The following is a 20,095-nucleotide window of genomic DNA, read 5'->3' on the forward strand; positions in this document are numbered from 1 at the left end:
TACTTGTTTACTACACGGAGGAGGGTCAGAAGTGCGTCCCAATTACCGCAGGAGTTCCGCAAGGTTCTATCCTGGGCCCGGTGTTGTGGAATGTCATGTATGACGGAGTGTTAAAACTCAAGTTCCCTGTAGGGGTTGTGATCGTCGGCTTTGCAGACGACATAACGCTGGAGGTTTACGGCGAGTCTATCGAGGAGGTCGAGTTGACGGCCGCGCACTGTATACGCAAGGTCGAGACTGGATGCGCTCCAGGAAACTGGAGCTCACGCATCATAAGACGGAGGTCACGGTTGTGAACAACCGTAAATCGGAGCAACAGGCGGTGGTCAGAGTCGGAGACTGCACCATCACCTCGAAGCGATCCCTGAAGCTCTTGGGGGTTATGGTGGACTACAAGCTCACGTTCGGGAGTCACGTCGACTATGCCTGTAAGAGGGCCTCATCGGCTATTGCAGCACTATCTCGTATGATGTCCAATAGCTCAGCGGTTTATGGCAGCAAGCGAAGACTTCTTGCCAGCGTGGTTTCGTCCATACTTAGGTATGGTGGGCCAGTGTGGTCCAGAGCGCTAGGTACTAACAGTTACCGTGGTAAACTGGAAAGTACCTACAGGCTCATGTGCCTGAGAGTTGCGAGTGGGTATCGTACGGTGTCATACGATGCAATCTGTGTCTTGTCCGGCATGATGCCTATCAGCATCGCCATCAAGGAGGACAGAGAGTGTTTCGACCAACGTGACACAAGGGGCATACGAGGTACCAGAAGGTCATTCTCGATGCTCCGCTGGCAGCGGGAATGGTCCAACTCCACAAAGGGCAGATGGACGCACCGACTCATACCGGAGATATCCGGCTGGGTCGGGAGACGACATGGTGAAGTGAACTTCCACCTGACACAAATCCTGTCAGGCCATGGTTGTTTCAGGCAATATCTGCACAGGTTCGGACACGCGGTGTCCCCCATGTGTCCCGAGTGCGTGGAGGAGGAGGAGACTGCTGAGCATGTCTTCTTCGTATGCCCCCGTTTCGTAAGAGCGAGGAGCAACATGATGGCTGTGAGCGGGCCTGGCACTACTCCGGACAATCTAGTCCGGAGGATGTGCGACGACCCGGACATCTGGAACGCGGTCTGTGCGGCCGCCTCTCAGATTGTTCTGGAGCTGCAACGTGTGTGGTGGGTCAACCACCAACACGCCATTGGTAGCTAATTACCAGTTTCCAGGTAGTTAGCTAGGAGGTTATAAGAGTAAAGAGGGTGCATCACGCACAAAAGCCACTCCCCGACGTAATACTTAACCGTCGTTCCGGGAAGACCAGGGCTGGAGACTGGAGGGGTTTTAGTGGGTCGGGACAGGGATCAGTAGGTGCCTGGGCGAGTGTAACTACCCCAGCATCTCTCCCCTAGTCTCATCCCCACACCCTGAGTTCTCTTCTCAGGTGTCTGTTTGCAGATTTCCCCGCCACCTTTAAAAAAAAAAAAAAAAAAAGTGCTTCAAAACGATTTTTTGTCGATTCCAGGTGGTGTGGAATTATTAGTCGTGGTTGATACATATTCGAGGTACATGAACGTTGTGGAGATGAGAAACATGGATGCAAGCAGTACGAATATGGCGCTTAATCGCATTTTTTTCACTTGGGGATTGCCGCTAACCATTCAGAGTGACAATGGACCCCCTTTCCAAAGCGGGGAGTTCATCGAGCACTGGCAGGAAAAAGGCGTTAAAATCAACAATTAAATTCCATTGAACCCGCAGTCTAATGGTGCTGTAGAAAGACAAAACCAGGGCATCATAAAAGCTTTGGCCGGTGCTAAACAAGATGGACGCAATTGGTAAGAAGCCTTGCAATCCTACGTACACACTCACAATACAGTGGAACCTCACGCACGTCTAGGAATAACGCCCTTCGAGCTTTTGGTGGGAAGGCGATATCGTGGTTTCTTCCCAAGTTTGTGGGAATACAGGCAGAACAAAAAACTGGATAGAGCTGATGTGAGAGATCAGGACGCGTTTTCAAAATTAGTAAGTAAAAAATATGCAGATTGTCGTCGCGGAGCAAAAGAGTCGGATATAGCCGTTGGCGATAAAGTTGTGTTATGGATCCCAAAAAAGAATAAAACGAACGCATCGTTTTCTACCGAGGAGTACACAGTACTCAATCGCCAAGGAGCGAAAGTAATACTGCAAAACAAGCAGGGAGTACAATATACCCGGAACGTTGGTGATATTAAGCTAGCTCCAAAACCGATTATTTTAAAGGATCAGATCTCACATTCTGGTACAGAGGATATTAAAGAGGAGTGTTTCCCATCAGGCAATGAGCCAGCAGGAGGCTGGGGTGAAACCGAAAAGGGTCATGAGAAAACCCGAGAGACTAAAGAACATGTTTTTGTATCATATTTACCAATAACATCCATTAATAAACATACAATAGGTATACTAGCAGAAGTATTAAAAACCTTGGCTTGTATATATCAACATTTTTAACTTTTTATTTACAAAAAAAAAAACACAACAAAAAGGTTGGTAACACTATTAATAATAAATAGTTCTATTGTAGCTTATATTTTCGCTTATAGAACATTGCATATTGTCTTTAGTTTTTTTTCGACATTTCTCATCATTCTTATTTTAACAATGGCTTATTGATGACAATGTAAGTAAGATTGATTAATTTTTGTTTGACAAAACATTGATTAGACTAGACAATACTACAGAGTAGTAGAGGGGGTGAATGTAGAGATTAAACCAGACGATGAATCAGAGATAGTTAAATTATCCTAGAATTATATTGTAATACATTGACTTTTTCATTTTTAAGTGTAACCACAATCCAAACACCACAGTTAGTTTTTTAGTTTAGTTTACAGTAACAAAATATTCATTTCCCTATATTTATTTCACTATATTTATAAAATGTTCATTTCGCTAGAATAATTGGTAACACTGGAACAGAATGCCTCCCTTCATTGCTATGATACGAATACGTTGTTATTTTGCATTTTTCTGCAGTTTTTGGATTGATGTTGGAGGAAAGTCGAGAAATCACGACAGGCACCAATTTTATGTTGGCGCAAACCGACCCTACGTTGTGTTATATTTCAATCGGCGGTAAACTCGCGCGTTTGGTCGTCACCATCAGGGGCAATTACGGCCCAAAGCACTTACGGTCGACTGCTGCGTGCGGACAGGTGGAACGGGGAGGAATTTCTTCTAACACTTAGAACACGGGTGTTTAATTTAATAATATATTTAGCTTTAACACACGACGTGTTACCAGACATTTGGTTCAAATGGAACGGTAACGAATGTGAGACGTTTTGGTGTGGGTTTTTGTAAAATTAAATGTTAGAGGTTAAATTTTAGTATGTAAGGTAGATTAAGTAAAGTAGTTTTTTTTGTTTTCTGGCTCTTTTTTGTTAATTGTTGTTTGTTTAATTTTGTTTGCTGACTCATTTTGTATTTTTGTTTAACATAGTGTAAATGTACTAACCCATAAATCAATTCTAACCGATAAATAGGCTTCGAAAAAATTGCGGAAAAGTACTCGATGTGAACGTTACCGTTTGAGGAAGTGAGGGGCACTGTCTAAAATGCAATCCCTGGGCCCGTAAAAGAGACCTTCCGTGTCCACCCCGGAACATCCAGACCAGGTGTTGGGGCTTAGCACGAAGGCACTATAGCCTCCGTAAAACATAGCCCAGGGAAGGGACAGCCTCACTCCCTCAACGGTAATAGCCCCGATTTATATATATATATATATATATATATATATATATATATATATATATATATATATATATATATATATATATATATATATATATATACATTTGTAACGGAAAGACCGCCACGAAAAAAGACGGCAAAAGTCCGCACTAATATACACACCCCTTAAAACGATCCAGAAGTGTTTATACCACTTGTGCAACTGCACGAAAAATTGGTATCCGGTATGGAGATAGGAGAGTGAGAGAGAGGACAAGCGAGAGAGAGAGAGAGGACAAGATCGGGAAGGTGACAGATCGAGAAGGATAGTCGGAAGATAGCCATCAAGAAAGACAGTCACGAAAATTATAGTTTGGACGAAAAATTGGAAGAGAAAGTTGGAAAGGTGATAAAAGTTGGAAAAAGTGGTGACAAGTTTGGTCAGCCAGAGTTGGCGGTCGAGCCAGAGGGCTATCTAAAGCAGTGCCGAGGATCAACGTTCATCAGTGGGCGACTACCGGGAGCCGTCATTCTCTCCCCTGTGGACTTCACCACTAGGCCACGAGGGGCCGTCACCAACTCCCCTGCGGTTACACCTTTACCGCCGTTCGAGCACGTGGGCAATTGTGGAGGCGATCCACCTGGCGCTAAGGCCTTCTACCCTGCGGCAGCGGATCTTCCGTGTGAGCCGTGTGCTACTTCTGGCACCCCGGGTAAGCCGTGGGATTCGACGGAACCATCGACAACATCCGGAACGCGTGTCTACAAGGTATGTCCCTCTCCTCTTCTTCTGTGCGTCGTTCATCAATGGGCCCCAACGTTCGTCGTTTAGCGCTACATCGATGATTGTGAATAAATAGTATATAGCATGAATTCCCCTTTTTTTATATAAAGAGCCAGTTACCCTTCCCTTAACGTCTCTGAGTCGTTCCGCTTCGCTAACGGTAAGTCGTCGGGTTGCATGAGTCCCCCTAAAGTCGGTTGCCGACCCTGAGATAACCCCAGAAAGAGCTAGCTGGGTTGAGTGAGAACATGCCTCACTTATAGACGATAGCCACTGGCAGGGAGCCGAGTAGCTATGCGGCCTATGGCCGACTGGCGCAACGGCCGACACAAATGTAACGTAGGTAACGAGAACGAGTAGCTTACAACTAACATTCAGCGCTGCTGCGGAGAGCGCTTTTATAGGCAGCCTGGTGGTGAGCAGCATTGTCCAGCGGCAAACAAAGCCGCGAGTAAGCGCGCGCAAGTCGGCGTCGCTCGGGCCTCAGCCTGTGTAGTGGTGTGGTTGGCGTCTTACAGTCATGCCCATCTGCGGCGGGAATTTTGGCGCGAACAATAAGCAATGCCACTTCTCAATAGCGGTATTACTAATAATAGAAGTGCGGGATACAGCAGACACCCGGGCATATCTCACAATAGATCAACGATTCTGGTCGCAGTGAGGAACAGTCCATACAGGAAAAAAAAATTGTTCGTCTGTTCTTAAAAAGCGATTTCCTGATTTGAGACCGATTTAAATCAGAAATAAATGATAAAGTGTTATTAGTGTCACGCACAGGTTTGTGTGGTATATCCTAGTGAACGCAAAATGTTATACTATACTATGTGGACGATTCGAGCTAACATATCATAGAGTTGGGTCACTACATTTCGAAAACATTTATATGAGCAAAACTCTCCCGGGCCGGAGACGTGCTTACACCGAAGCATTATGCACGACCGCTCAATTCACGCCTACCGACGGAGACGAAAAAATGCAAATATACAATTTGATCAAAACATATATCTTAAGTTTCTTGACAAAATCCCGAACTAGTCATAATTGGGACATAGTATACAAAAACGTCTGCTCAAAAGCTAGAAAAATCGAAAAAACTGAATCATAAGATTTCGACTTCGACTAGTATCAATGCACCATACTCCAAATTCCATAAACCACACCAGTTCTCTCTGGGTGAAAACATCTCTTTCTAATAAAGCTCTGCAAGGAGCATGACCGCGCACAATCGTACCACGACGAGTTCAAGTAATGTTACGCGTTATGTTGTCTCATTACTATGTTGAACGATGAGTACCTTTTTGTCAAACACCGCGACATGCGTAAAAGCATAAGTAATGTCGAAGTTGCCTCCGCGGAGCATTCACACCCGGACTACACTTTTGTCCTGTACTGTTTTTTTCACTTTTCGGACTATACTTTTTTTGTATCAGACTACACCCTCTATCCCGGACTACACCCGAAAAAGACAGGGTGCAATCTAAAAACACCAACAACAAAACAAATGCTTTTAAATGCCTTACGAAAAATGCGCTTGCGTGTTCGTTTTCGAGCTGTAAAGTGTAGTTCGGGACGGTGTAGCACGCCCGCAGAAACGAACTCGACACAACAATATAGTATTCCTAAACTCTTTACAAAATGCTAAAACAGTTATTATTCATTTTACCGTTTCGGATCTGCGTCTATGAAAATTTAGCATATTTAACACAAGTTTGCTATGGAGTAAAAATAATCATTCAAAAGCTAGTGAAGTCATAAATAGAAAAGGAATGACAATGGATATCAAAACAGAGTCATCAAATATATTTCAGTTCGGAATTTCAATACATTTTTAACATTAGGAAATATCGCAAAATAGATAAACAGCAAAAACTACTACTACTACCTTCTAGTTAAGCCCTATTTAGAGTTCCAAGCGAAGTGAAAATCTCATACAAAATGTTCATTTTTTCACGCTCGTGAAAAATGCAACCTGCAAAAATTTCACTTCGCTTGGAAGTGTAAACAAATTCGATCCAGCGAAATCGCAGCAGCAAGCGAAAACTTGCGTGCGTTTATATTCTGTCAGTTGCAGCCAATTTTCATTTCGCTCGAAGTGTAAACTCGTGAATCTCGCTTCGATTAAACTGTAAACTGCAGGCTGGTGAAATACCTGCGTGTTCCACAAACGGGTTTTCACGACAGATTTCGCAAGCGAAAATTTATGCCTTTTTACTTGTCAAGTTTTTCATTTCGCTTGAACTGTAAACTATGCTTTATTGATAAATAAACATGTCTGTAAATGTATGCACTTATATTAGCCATCGAAGCAGCTTTCAGTAAACCAAACATGCCTCGGCTCGCACCGCTCGCACGCGAACAAACATAGGCAACTTGTTTCTATGGTTATAATTGCCCCGCTCTCGGTTTTTGCCTCTCAGCAGATCGTGCCGTCGACGGAGAATATGCACGCAAACAGAAACGAGAATTTCTACTGCGATCAATTCTCAGGCTACTGACATACTGAGGCGTCAAATGAAGCGAAGCGTTGAGCGTATTAGAAGCGGAATAAACAGAAGCGTTGGGTGAAGCTTCCTATGACATACTGGAGCGAGCGTCGCAAATGCGTTGTGTTGGCATACTCCTAGATTCCAGCAGCAGTTTCGTTTAAAGGAAATATGAATTTGTCCAATGAAGATTTGTTTGCTTCTTCAAGCACGGTAAATCACGTTTTTAGTAAAAAGATATTTTTTTTATGAAGTAAAATGATATTTCTGAAGTCAGTTGCGCTATAGACGTAGTAAAAAATATAAGAAATTATTCTAAATTTTTAACCCGCTGACCCCCAGTAACGTTCAACTAGTTTATGATATCTCTTAGGCTTTGAATAACCCATGTGAGCACAGCTAGTTACTCAGCGACTGGCGTTTCGCGACTAAAGAAGTGCAGCATGTTAGGCATGCAATATCAATTAAAAAATACCAGTGTTATTTTCCTGACTACCTGAAAATCTTTCCCGATATTTTCTATATTTAAGACCAAAACAAAGCGAATATAAAGCACCTGGCGATATCAGGTTTAGTCTGCACATGGTATTACTGCACTAACATTTTTTAAGGGGGGACCCTACTCTAGAAAGTCGAAGAAATCGAAATTTTTTTAATGCTTTTTTGGAATGCTTACACATTCAGAAATGTTGTACCAAAAGAATTTTTTTGATATCTGATCGCGTTCAAAAGTTACAGCTAAAAGTATGGGGTCACCTAGAGAGAATTAGCGGAGACGTTTTATGTTGCTCTGTTCGAACAATGCACGCGCATTTTCTGACCAAATATATACAATAAGTAACGTTTAGTCGGACCTAAACTCACAAATATATTTACACCGACATATTGGAACTCACACATACATACATGTACACACACACATACATACACATAAAGTGCGTAATTGTACGAATTTTCTTGTAGTCTGTTGATTGGTCACACACACACACACACACACACACACACACACACACACACACACACACACACACACACACACACACACACACAAAGTGTGATAAATCGAAGAGGATTAATCAATAGTTTTATCGAATGGTGAAAGACAGCAACCCATTGTTCCTCCTGTGCATAGGGGGAATAGGGGCATAATGAGCACCCTAACTTGGTTGCTGATTTAAGCATGGAAAACGACAAAATTTTTAAAATGTCTACAGTGCAAAACTTGCATTAACTATCTATAATTAAAGGTACACTATTCACAAATTGAAAAGTTTATCGTATAATGGTGAAAAACACAAATTAGATTCATGCATCAAAAACAAGCAATCAGTCGATGTGTGGGGCACAATGAGCACCCCACTGGGGCATAATGAGCACCCACGGGGTATAATGAGCTGAGCACTGCACTGCAGATAACTCCCTGGAAGCTAAAGGAGAAGTGTATGGAGCAGGAATAGCTGACTAAAAAATTTGATACAAATACATTATTTTTTTACTCAAATACCTTTTTTAAATTTTTGTTCCACCATATTGCATCCGCCATTTTTTTTTTTTTTTAATATTGTACCGGATACATCTTCTGCGTCCAAGGAAATAGTAAGTAACACATTTCTAAACAATTTACTTCATTGATTACAGTATCATCGTTATTTAAAACTTTAAACGCGTTTTTCTCGAAACCATGTTTTTTCAACTGGTGGTAAATTTTTCTCAGCATCTACTGAACCGATTTTGCTGATTTTTTTTTTAACATGTAAAAATGGATTATCTAACTTGTTACGTAGTCGTTTTTTTTATATCTGAGTTTTTCAATGTTTTATCATTTTTTAAATAGTGATTTTCCATGAAAAAAACAATTTTTTTACTAAAATGGCCGCCATTTTGGCAATTTTTGGAATTTTCAAAACAGCTACGTAACAAGATAGATAATATGTTTCTATATACTGAAAAAAAATTTCAGCCCGATCGGTCTACTAGAAGCTGAGAAAAACTTATCACCAGTTAGGTACTGATTTAGAGAGAGCATCCACGTTCCCAGCTGCCAACAGTGTAATACTCACTATATTTACATTCACGACATGGAAAATACATTTTCAAATATACCTTAATCAATAGCCAAAATAGCCAAACACTTCACTTTACTCTAGACAGCCAAAAAAACTATGAAAATTCATGATTTTTCGACCTTCTAGAGTAGGGTCCCCCCTTAAACATTTTAACATTTTGTTAACGAAAATGTTTTCTATTTGCTTTTTTTCAATTACCAAACCAAAACAATGCAAATATAAAGCACCTTGCAATGAAAGGATTAATTGTCTGTTTTATTGGCTCTTATCGGTGAAAATTAAATAAAACAGCTTTATTTCGCGTAACGCGTTTCGGTCTACTATTCTTCGACCATCATCAGACGCCTGAAAATATTTATTACTTTTCATTATAATTTTCTTTTTTAAAAACAATTACACATTTAACACTTACAAATGGCTGTGTGCAACCTATCGGTCTTGTCTGACTAAACTATACTAACAAGAAATTTCCCTGCTCAACCCCTATGTTGCCCACTTCATCATCGGTAGCATTCGTTCGTGTTCGCGTTTTCGGCTCTCTCCTTAACGGAGCCAATAGTCCGTTGTAGGTGGTGTTGAAATTGCCACACTCACGCTGTAGGTTAACCGTTCGCATTTCGCCTTCCTTCTTGATGTGAAATACCTCTGCAATCATCCTGGTTGCCGGGTCGTCTATGCGTTCTAGAATTGCGGTGTTGTCGAAATCGAACACATGTCCTTCCTCTATTGTGTGTGTGGCTAGTCCAGATTTCGGATTCTTATTCCTACAGTCGTTCTTGTGTTCCGCTATCCTCACCTCCAGCATGCGTTTCGTCTGACCGATGTACGTTTTACCGTCGTTCGTTCCACATGGTACAGAGTATACCACGTTCTTCTGTTTGCCTGGTGGTATTCGATCTTTCATTTTGCTAAAGATTTTATGTTTGATCTTGTTTTGCGGTCGTGAGGCTAGAGTCATATCATGACGTCGCAATATTTTTCTAATTTTCTCACTCAGACACGGTATGTAGGGGACTGATATGTATTTTGGTGGCTGTGTTGTTCTGTTTTGTGTTTCCAATGTGTTATAGTGTTTGTGTATTCTGTCCTTTTTTACTCTATCGGTAAACCATGATGGATAGTTATTTTTCCTTAAAATTTCACTTGCATGATTGAGGGCCTCCCTTCGTTTTCCCCCACAGGACAACTTTATAGCCCGATCAAAAAGTGCGATCGCCGTGTTATGTTTGTGTTGGAAGGGGCTCTTGGATGTATAATCTAGATACCGTCCAATCTGCTGTTTCGGTAGCCATGCTGTCATGATTCGATCGTTTTCGCGCTCTAGTGTCATGTCCAGGAATTTAATTTTACCCTCCACCTCCATTTCCACCGTGAACTGCAAACGATCGTGAAAACTGTTGAACGTGTCTACGATCATCTGAATGTGTTCAACACCTGCCACACACATGCAATCATCTACGTACCGTTTATAAACTTTCATTTGTATTTGATTGGCCTCCAGTTTCCTTATGCACTCCTGCTCCAGTTTTTCCATGACTACGTTGGCAATCACTGGTGATAACGGCGAGCCCATGGGTACACCGAAGGTCTGTCCATACATGGTTCCCTGATACACGAAGAAGGTTGACTCAAGCACTATTTTCACTGCTTCGACGAAGCTCTTCTTGTCGATCTTCGTATGGTGTTCCACTTCTCCCCATCTTTCCTCCAAGCATCCCAATGCGTAGTCCACTGGTACGTTGGTGTATAGGGAGACCACGTCCAATGAAAACAGAACTTCTCCTTCACTCGTCTGGACTCCTGCTATCTCCTCGGCAAAATCAAAACTATTACGGACGTGGTAATCCGTTTTTCCTACCACCTTGGCAATTATTCCGGCAAGATATCTGGCAATGTTATATGTTGCCGATCCAATCGTGGACACCACCGGCCGGAGGGGTCGGTTGTCTTTATGTATTTTCGGTAATCCGTAAATGCGTGGTGGATTGCAACTGGATTCCTTCAGGCTCTTTTGTGTCCGAAAGCCGATGTATCCTTTGCTGTGCCATCGGTCGATGAAACTGTTGATTTTTTTTGATGATTTTGTTAGTTGGATTTTTTGTAAGTTTTTTATACGTGTTCTCGTCCGTGAGCAGGTTAACCATTTTTTCGTGGTACTCATCAGCCTCCATAATTACTGTTTTGCTACCTTTGTCAGCTTTCGTGATGACCAGGTTCGGGTTTGCCTTTATAAACTTCTTACTTTTGATAACCTCTTTCTCGATCCATTCTCCCGGAGGGTGGTGGGGTTGGTGGCGGTAATTAATGTGATTGATCATAGCGTTGGAAACTTCCGACCTGATCTCGTCTGCATTTTCTTTGTTCTGGATAACTTTTTCGATGCTTGCTATCAGCTCGATATACGGAACGTCTCGTCTGTTCTCGATGTTGAAGTTTGGGCCCAGCATCAGTGTGCGTTCTACGTAGTCCGGAATCTCCGTTTTTGTTGTGTTCTCTATCCATTCCGCTTCTGTGTTCATCTCCATGATACTTGTTGCCTTCAACCTGGCCAACTTTCTAACCTCTCTTTCTCTCACCTTGCTGTACACTGCTAGTGCTTTCTCCTCCGCCATTTTCCGTACTCTCTGTGCATCACTTTGTTCGAACTTTTCCTCTAATTTTTGGTTCACGTTTTGTTTGACTTTTTTGAGGTTCGCAATCGTTCTTTTGGTGTCTGCTATCATTATGCTAAGAATTCGGACCCGGTGTTTGAACATCACCTTCTCCAGTTCTCGTTTCGAAATATCATTATCCATTTTTATGTCGTTTTTGAACCGAAGACAAGGCGGTATGATCTTGCATCTTCTGCAGTTCAAGAGAAACTTCATTCGATTGTTCGCTTTCACCAGATTTACCGTTACTTTCGTAAAGCACCACACTGTTGGTCTGCTGTTCCCTCCATATTTATGAATGAATGAAATTGTGGCAACAAGTATCATGGAGATGAACACAGAAGCGGAATGGATAGAGAACACAACAAAAACGGAGATTCCGGACTACGTAGAACGCACACTGATGCTGGGCCCAAACTTCAACATCGAGAACAGACGAGACGTTCCGTATATCGAGCTGATAGCAAGCATCGAAAAAGTTATCCAGAACAAAGAAAATGCAGACGAGATCAGGTCGGAAGTTTCCAACGCTATGATCAATCACATTAATTACCGCCACCAACCCCACCACCCTCCGGGAGAATGGATCGAGAAAGAGGTTATCAAAAGTAAGAAGTTTATAAAGGCAAACCCGAACCTGGTCATCACGAAAGCTGACAAAGGTAGCAAAACAGTAATTATGGAGGCTGATGAGTACCACGAAAAAATGGTTAACCTGCTCACGGACGAGAACACGTATAAAAAACTTACAAAAAATCCAACTAACAAAATCATCAAAAAAAATCAACAGTTTCATCGACCGATGGCACAGCAAAGGATACATCGGCTTTCGGACACAAAAGAGCCTGAAGGAATCCAGTTGCAATCCACCACGCATTTACGGATTACCGAAAATACATAAAGACAACCGACCCCTCCGGCCGGTGGTGTCCACGATTGGATCGGCAACATATAACATTGCCAGATATCTTGCCGGAATAATTGCCAAGGTGGTAGGAAAAACGGATTACCACGTCCGTAATAGTTTTGATTTTGCCGAGGAGATAGCAGGAGTCCAGACGAGTGAAGGAGAAGTTCTGTTTTCATTGGACGTGGTCTCCCTATACACCAACGTACCAGTGGACTACGCATTGGGATGCTTGGAGGAAAGATTGGGAGAAGTGGAACACCATACGAAGATCGACAAGGAGAGCTTCGTCGAAGCAGTGAAAATAGTGCTTGAGTCAACCTTCTTCGTGTATCAGGGAACCATGTATGGACAGACCTTCGGTGTACCCATGGGCTCGCCGTTATCACCAGTGATTGCCAACGTAGTCATGGAAAAACTGGAGCAGGAGTGCATAAGGAAACTGGAGGCCAATCAAATACAAATGAAAGTTTATAAACGGTACGTAGATGATTGCATGTGTGTGGCAGGTGTTGAACACATTCAGATGATCGTAGACACGTTCAACAGTTTTCACGATCGTTTGCAGTTCACGGTGGAAATGGAGGTGGAGGGTAAAATTAAATTCCTGGACATGACACTAGAGCGCGAAAACGATCGAATCATGACAGCATGGCTACCGAAACAGCAGATTGGACGGTATCTAGATTATACATCCAAGAGCCCCTTCCAACACAAACATAACACGGCGATCGCACTTTTTGATCGGGCTATAAAGTTGTCCTGTGGGGGAAAACGAAGGGAGGCCCTCAATCATGCAAGTGAAATTTTAAGGAAAAATAACTATCCATCATGGTTTACCGATAGAGTAAAAAAGGACAGAATACACAAACACTATAACACATTGGAAACACAAAACAGAACAACACAGCCACCAAAATACATATCAGTCCCCTACATACCGTGTCTGAGTGAGAAAATTAGAAAAATATTGCGACGTCATGATATGACTCTAGCCTCACGACCGCAAAACAAGATCAAACATAAAATCTTTAGCAAAATGAAAGATCGAATACCACCAGGCAAACAGAAGAACGTGGTATACTCTGTACCATGTGGAACGAACGACGGTAAAACGTACATCGGTCAGACGAAACGCATGCTGGAGGTGAGGATAGCGGAACACAAGAACGACTGTAGGAATAAGAATCCGAAATCTGGACTAGCCACACACACAATAGAGGAAGGACATGTGTTCGATTTCGACAACACCGCAATTCTAGAACGCATAGACGACCCGGCAACCAGGATGATTGCAGAGGTATTTCACATCAAGAAGGAAGGCGAAATGCGAACGGTTAACCTACAGCGTGAGTGTGGCAATTTCAACACCACCTACAACGGACTATTGGCTCCGTTAAGGAGAGAGCCGAAAACGCGAACACGAACGAATGCTACCGATGATGAAGTGGGCAACATAGGGGTTGAGCAGGGAAATTTCTTGTTAGTATAGTTTAGTCAGACAAGACCGATAGGTTGCACACAGCCATTTGTAAGTGTTAAATGTGTAATTGTTTTTAAAAAAGAAAATTATAATGAAAAGTAATAAATATTTTCAGGCGTCTGATGATGGTCGAAGAATAGTAGACCGAAACGCGTTACGCGAAATAAAGCTGTTTTATTTAATTTTCACCGATAAGAGCCAATAAAACAGACAATTAATCCTTTCATTGCAAGGTGCTTTATATTTGCATTGTTTTGGTTTGGTAATTGAAAAAAAGCAAATAGAAAACATTTTCGTTAACAAAATGTTAAAATGTTTAAGGGGGGACCCTACTCTAGAAGGTCGAAAAATCATGAATTTTCATAGTTTTTTTGGCTGTCTAGAGTAAAGTGAAGTGTTTGGCTATTTTGGCTATTGATTAAGGTATATTTGAAAATGTATTTTCCATGTCGTGAATGTAAATATAGTGAGTATTACACTGTTGGCAGCTGGGAACGTGGATGCTCTCTCTAAATCAGTACCTAACTGGTGATAAGTTTTTCTCAGCTTCTAGTAGACCGATCGGGCTGAAATTTTTTTTCAGTATATAGAAACATATTATCTATCTTGTTACGTAGCTGTTTTGAAAATTCCAAAAATTGCCAAAATGGCGGCCATTTTAGTAAAAAAATTGTTTTTTTCATGGAAAATCACTATTTAAAAAATGATAAAACATTGAAAAACTCAGATATAAAAAAAACGACTACGTAACAAGTTAGATAATCCATTTTTACATGTTAAAAAAAAAATCAGCAAAATCGGTTCAGTAGATGCTGAGAAAAATTTACCACCAGTTGAAAAAACATGGTTTCGAGAAAAACGCGTTTAAAGTTTTAAACAACGATGATACTGTAATCAATGAAGTAAATTGTTTAGAAATGTGTTACTTACTATTTCCTTGGACGCAGAAGATGTATCCGGTACAATATTAAAAAAAAAAAAAAATGGCGGATGCAATATGGTGGAACAAAAATTTAAAAAAGGTATTTGAGTAAAAAAATAATGTATTTGTATCAAATTTTTTAGTCAGCTATTCCTGCTCCATACACTTCTCCTTTAGCTTCCAGGGAGTTATCTGCAGTGCAGTGCTCAGCTCATTATACCCCGTGGGTGCTCATTATGCCCCAGTGGGGTGCTCATTGTGCCCCACACATCGACTGATTGCTTGTTTTTGATGCATGAATCTAATTTGTGTTTTTCACCATTATACGATAAACTTTTCAATTTGTGAATAGTGTACCTTTAATTATAGATAGTTAATGCAAGTTTTGCACTGTAGACATTTTAAAAATTTTGTCGTTTTCCATGCTTAAATCAGCAACCAAGTTAGGGTGCTCATTATGCCCCTATTCCCCCTATGCACAGGAGGAACAATGGGTTGCTGTCTTTCACCATTCGATAAAACTATTGATTAATCCTCTTCGATTTATCACACTTTGTGTGTGTGTGTGTGTGTGTGTGTGTGTGTGTGTGTGTGTGACCAATCAACAGACTACAAGAAAATTCGTACAATTACGCACTTTATGTGTATGTATGTGTGTGTGTACATGTATGTATGTGTGAGTTCCAATATGTCGGTGTAAATATATTTGTGAGTTTAGGTCCGACTAAACGTTACTTATTGTATATATTTGGTCAGAAAATGCGCGTGCATTGTTCGAACAGAGCAACATAAAACGTCTCCGCTAATTCTCTCTAGGTGACCCCATACTTTTAGCTGTAACTTTTGAACGCGATCAGATATCAAAAAAATTCTTTTGGTACAACATTTCTGAATGTGTAAGCATTCCAAAAAAGCATTAAAAAAAATTTCGATTTCTTCGACTTTCTAGAGTAGGGTCCCCCCTTAAAAAATGTTAGTGCAGTAATACCATGTGCAGACTAAACCTGATATCGCCAGGTGCTTTATATTCGCTTTGTTTTGGTCTTAAATATAGAAAATATCGGGAAAGATTTTCAGGTAGTCAGGAAAATAACACTGGTAATTTTTATTGATATTGCATGCCTTACATGCTGCACTTCTTTAGTCGCGAAACGCCAGTCGCTGAGTAACTAGCTGTGCTCACATGGGTTATTCAAAGCCTAAGAGATATCATAAACTAGTTGAACGTTACTGGGGGTCAGCGGGTTTAAAATTTAGAATAATTTCTTATATTTTTTACTACGTCTATAGCGCAACTGACTTCAGAAATATCATTTTACTTCATAAAAAAAATATCTTTTTACTAAAAACGTGATTTACCGTGCTTGAAGAAGCAAACAAATCTTCATTGGACAAATTCATATTTCCTTTAAACGAAACTGCTGCTGGAATCTAGGAGTATGCCAACACAACGCATTTGCGACGCTCGCTCCAGTATGTCATAGGAAGCTTCACCCAACGCTTCTGTTTATTCCGCTTCTAATACGCTCAACGCTTCGCTTCATTTGACGCCTCAGTATGTCAGTAGCCTGAGAATTGATCGCAGTAGAAATTCTCGTTTCTGTTTGCGTGCATATTCTCCGTCGACGGCACGATCTGCTGAGAGGCAAAAACCGAGAGCGGGGCAATTATAACCATAGAAACAAGTTGCCTATGTTTGTTCGCGTGCGAGCGGTGCGAGCCGAGGCATGTTTGGTTTACTGAAAGCTGCTTCGATGGCTAATATAAGTGCATACATTTACAGACATGTTTATTTATCAATAAAGCATAGTTTACAGTTCAAGCGAAATGAAAAACTTGACAAGTAAAAAGGCATAAATTTTCGCTTGCGAAATCTGTCGTGAAAACCCGTTTGTGGAACACGCAGGTATTTCACCAGCCTGCAGTTTACAGTTTAATCGAAGCGAGATTCACGAGTTTACACTTCGAGCGAAATGAAAATTGGCTGCAACTGACAGAATATAAACGCACGCAAGTTTTCGCTTGCTGCTGCGATTTCGCTGGATCGAATTTGTTTACACTTCCAAGCGAAGTGAAATTTTTGCAGGTTGCATTTTTCACGAGCGTGAAAAAATGAACATTTTGTATGAGATTTTCACTTCGCTTGGAACTCTAAATAGGGCTTAACTAGAAGGTAGTAGTAGTAGTTTTTGCTGTTTATCTATTTTGCGATATTTCCTGATGTTAAAAATGTATTGAAATTCCGAACTGAAATATATTTGATGACTCTGTTTTGATATCCATTGTCATTCCTTTTCTATTTATGACTTCACTAGCTTTTGAATGATTATTTTTACTCCATAGCAAACTTTTGTTAAATATGCTAAATTTTCATAGACGCAGATCCGAAACGGTAAAATGAATAATAACTGTTTTAGCATTTTGTAAAGAGTTTAGGAATACTATATTGTTGTGTCGAGTTCGTTTCTGCGGGCGTGCTACACCGTCCCGAACTACACTTTACAGCTCGAAAACGAACACGCAAGCGCATTTTTCGTAAGGCATTTGAAAGCATTTGTTTTTGTTGTTGGTGTTTTTAGATTGCACCCTGTCTTTTTCGGGTGTAGTCCGGGATAGAGGGTGTAGTCTGATACAAAAAAAGTATAGTCCGAAAAGTGAAAAAAACAGTACAGGACAAAAGTGTAGTCCGGGTGTGAATGCTCCGCGGAGGCAACTTCGACATTACTTATGCTTTTACGCATGTCGCGGTGTTTGACAAAAAGGTACTCATCGTTCAACATAGTAATGAGACAACATAACGCGTAACATTACTTGAACTCGTCGTGGTACGATTGTGCGCGGTCATGCTCCTTGCAGAGCTTTATTAGAAAGAGATGTTTTCACCCAGAGAGTACTGATGTGGTTTATGGAATTTGGAGTATGGTGCATTGATACTAGTCGAAGTCGAAATCTTATGATTCAGTTTTTTCGATTTTTCTAGCTTTTGAGCAGACGTTTTTGTATACTATGTCCCAATTATGACTAGTTCGGGATTTTGTCAAGAAACTTAAGATATATGTTTTGATCAAATTGTATATTTGCATTTTTTCGTCTCCGTCGGTAGGCGTGAATTGAGCGGTCGTGCATAATGCTTCGGTGTAAGCACGTCTCCGGCCCGGGAGAGTTTTGCTCATATAAATGTTTTCGAAATGTAGTGACCCAACTCTATGATATGTTAGCTCGAATCGTCCACATAGTATAGTATAACATTTTGCGTTCACTAGGATATACCACACAAACCTGTGCGTGACACTAATAACACTTTATCATTTATTTCTGATTTAAATCGGTCTCAAATCAGGAAATCGCTTTTTAAGAACAGACGAACAATTTTTTTTTCCTGTATGGACTGTTCCTCACTGCGACCAGAATCGTTGATCTATTGTGAGATATGCCCGGGTGTCTGCTGTATCCCGCACTTCTATTATTAGTAATACCGCTATTGAGAAGTGGCATTGCTTATTGTTCGCGCCAAAATTCCCGCCGCAGATGGGCATGACTGTAAGACGCCAACCACACCACTACACAGGCTGAGGCCCGAGCGACGCCGACTTGACCGCGCTTACTCGCGGCTTTGTTTGCCGCTGGACAATGCTGCTCACCACCAGGCAGCCTATAAAAGCGCTCTCCGCAGCAGCGCTGAATGTTAGTTGTAAGCTACTCGTTCTCGTTACCTACGTTACATTTGTGTCGGCCGTTGCGCCAGTCGGCCGTAGGCCGCATAGCTACTCGGCTCCCTGCCAGTGGCTATCGTCGTGTGTTAAAGCTAAATATATTATTAAATTAAACACCCGTGTTCTAAGTGTTAGAAGAAATTCCTCCCCGTTCCACCTGTCCGCACGCAGCAGTCGACCGTAAGTGCTTTGGGCCGTAATTGCCCCTGATGGTGACGACCAAACGCGCGAGTTTACCGCCGATTGAAATATAACACAACGTAGGGTCGGTTTGCGCCAACATAAAATTGGTGCCTGTCGTGATTTCTCGAATTTCCTCCGTTCATAATTACGTCGAAATTGAAGTCTTCAACACTTGCTTCCGAAATTGCTGCTATTCGCAATGACATCAATCCAAAAACTGCAGAAAAATGCAAAATAACAACGTATTCGTATCATAGCAATGAAGGGAGGCATTCTGTTCCAGTGTTACCAATTATTCTAGCGAAATGAACATTTTATAAATATAGTGAAATAAATATAGGGAAATGAATATTTTGTTACTGTAAACTAAACTAAAAAACTAACTGGTGTTTGGATTGTGGTTACACTGAAATGAAAAAGTCAATGTATTACAATATAATTCTAGGATAATTTAACTATCTCTGATTCATCGTCTGGTTTAATCTCTACATTCACCCCCTCTCCTACTCTGTAGTATTGTCTAGTCTAATCAATGTTTTGTCAAACAAAAATTAATCAATCTTACTTACATTGTCATCAATAAGCCATTGTTAAAATAAGAATGATGAGAAATGTCGAAAAAAAACTAATGACAATATGCAATGTTCTATAAGCGAAAATATAAGCTACAATAGAACTATTTATTATTAATAGTGTTACCAACCTTTTTGTTGTGTTTTTTTTTTGTAAATAAAAAGTTAAAAATGTTGATATATACAAGCCAAGGTTTTTAATACTTCTGCTAGTATACCTATTGTATGTTTATTAATGGATGTTATTGGTAAATATGATACAAAAACATGTTCTTTAGTCTCTCGGGTTTTCTCATGACCCTTTTCGGTCTTTCACCCCAGCCTCCTGCTGGCTCATTGCCTGATGGGAAACACTCCTCTTTAATATCCTCTGTACCAGAATGTGAGATCTGATCCTTTAAAATAATCGGTTTTGGAGCTAGCTTAATATCACCAACGTTCCGGGTATATTGTACTCCCTGCTTGTTTTGCAGTATTACTTTCGCTCCTTGGCGATTGAGTACTGTGTACTCCTCGGTAGAAAACGATGCGTTCGTTTTATTCTTTTTTGGAATCCATAACACAACTTTATCGCCAACGGCTATATCCGACTCTTTTGCTCCGCGACGACAATCTGCATATTTTT

The 20,095-nt window shown here is 41.0% G+C and overlaps 2 protein-coding genes across 2 annotated transcripts; one reads left to right on the top strand and one right to left on the bottom strand.

Moving 5' to 3' along the window:
* Nucleotides 1-9,490: 9,490 nt before the first annotated feature.
* LOC129717235 (uncharacterized) lies at nucleotides 9,491-11,834 on the bottom strand. The gene is made up of 2 exons (XM_055667091.1): nucleotides 11,155-11,834; nucleotides 9,491-11,099 (listed from the first exon to the last, which is right to left on the bottom strand). Exons 1-2 carry the CDS (start codon nucleotides 11,832-11,834, stop codon nucleotides 9,491-9,493), a joined length of 2,289 nt encoding a protein of 762 aa, XP_055523066.1.
* Nucleotides 11,835-12,015: 181 nt separating this feature from the next.
* On the top strand, nucleotides 12,016-14,089 carry LOC129717236 (uncharacterized). Its single transcript, XM_055667092.1, has 2 exons — nucleotides 12,016-12,425; nucleotides 12,481-14,089. Exons 1-2 carry the CDS (start codon nucleotides 12,016-12,018, stop codon nucleotides 14,087-14,089), a joined length of 2,019 nt encoding a protein of 672 aa, XP_055523067.1.
* The last annotated feature ends 6,006 nt before the right edge of the window (nucleotides 14,090-20,095 follow it).

The sequence above is a fragment of the Wyeomyia smithii genome, chromosome 1 (genome assembly GCF_029784165.1).
Source record: "Wyeomyia smithii strain HCP4-BCI-WySm-NY-G18 chromosome 1, ASM2978416v1, whole genome shotgun sequence".
NCBI classification, from domain to species: Eukaryota; Metazoa; Arthropoda; class Insecta; order Diptera; family Culicidae; genus Wyeomyia; species Wyeomyia smithii.

Coding starts and splice junctions, on each gene's coding strand:
- LOC129717235 (XM_055667091.1), bottom strand. CDS start 11,834: ATGGATAATGATATTTCGAAACGAGAACTGGAGAAGGTGATGTTCAAA. Junction 11,100..11,154: donor CTGCTCACGGACGAGAACAC/GTATAAAAAACT, acceptor AAAAATCAACAG/TTTCATCGACCGATGGCACA.
- LOC129717236 (XM_055667092.1), top strand. CDS start 12,016: ATGGAGATGAACACAGAAGCGGAATGGATAGAGAACACAACAAAAACG. Junction 12,426..12,480: donor CTGCTCACGGACGAGAACAC/GTATAAAAAACT, acceptor AAAAATCAACAG/TTTCATCGACCGATGGCACA.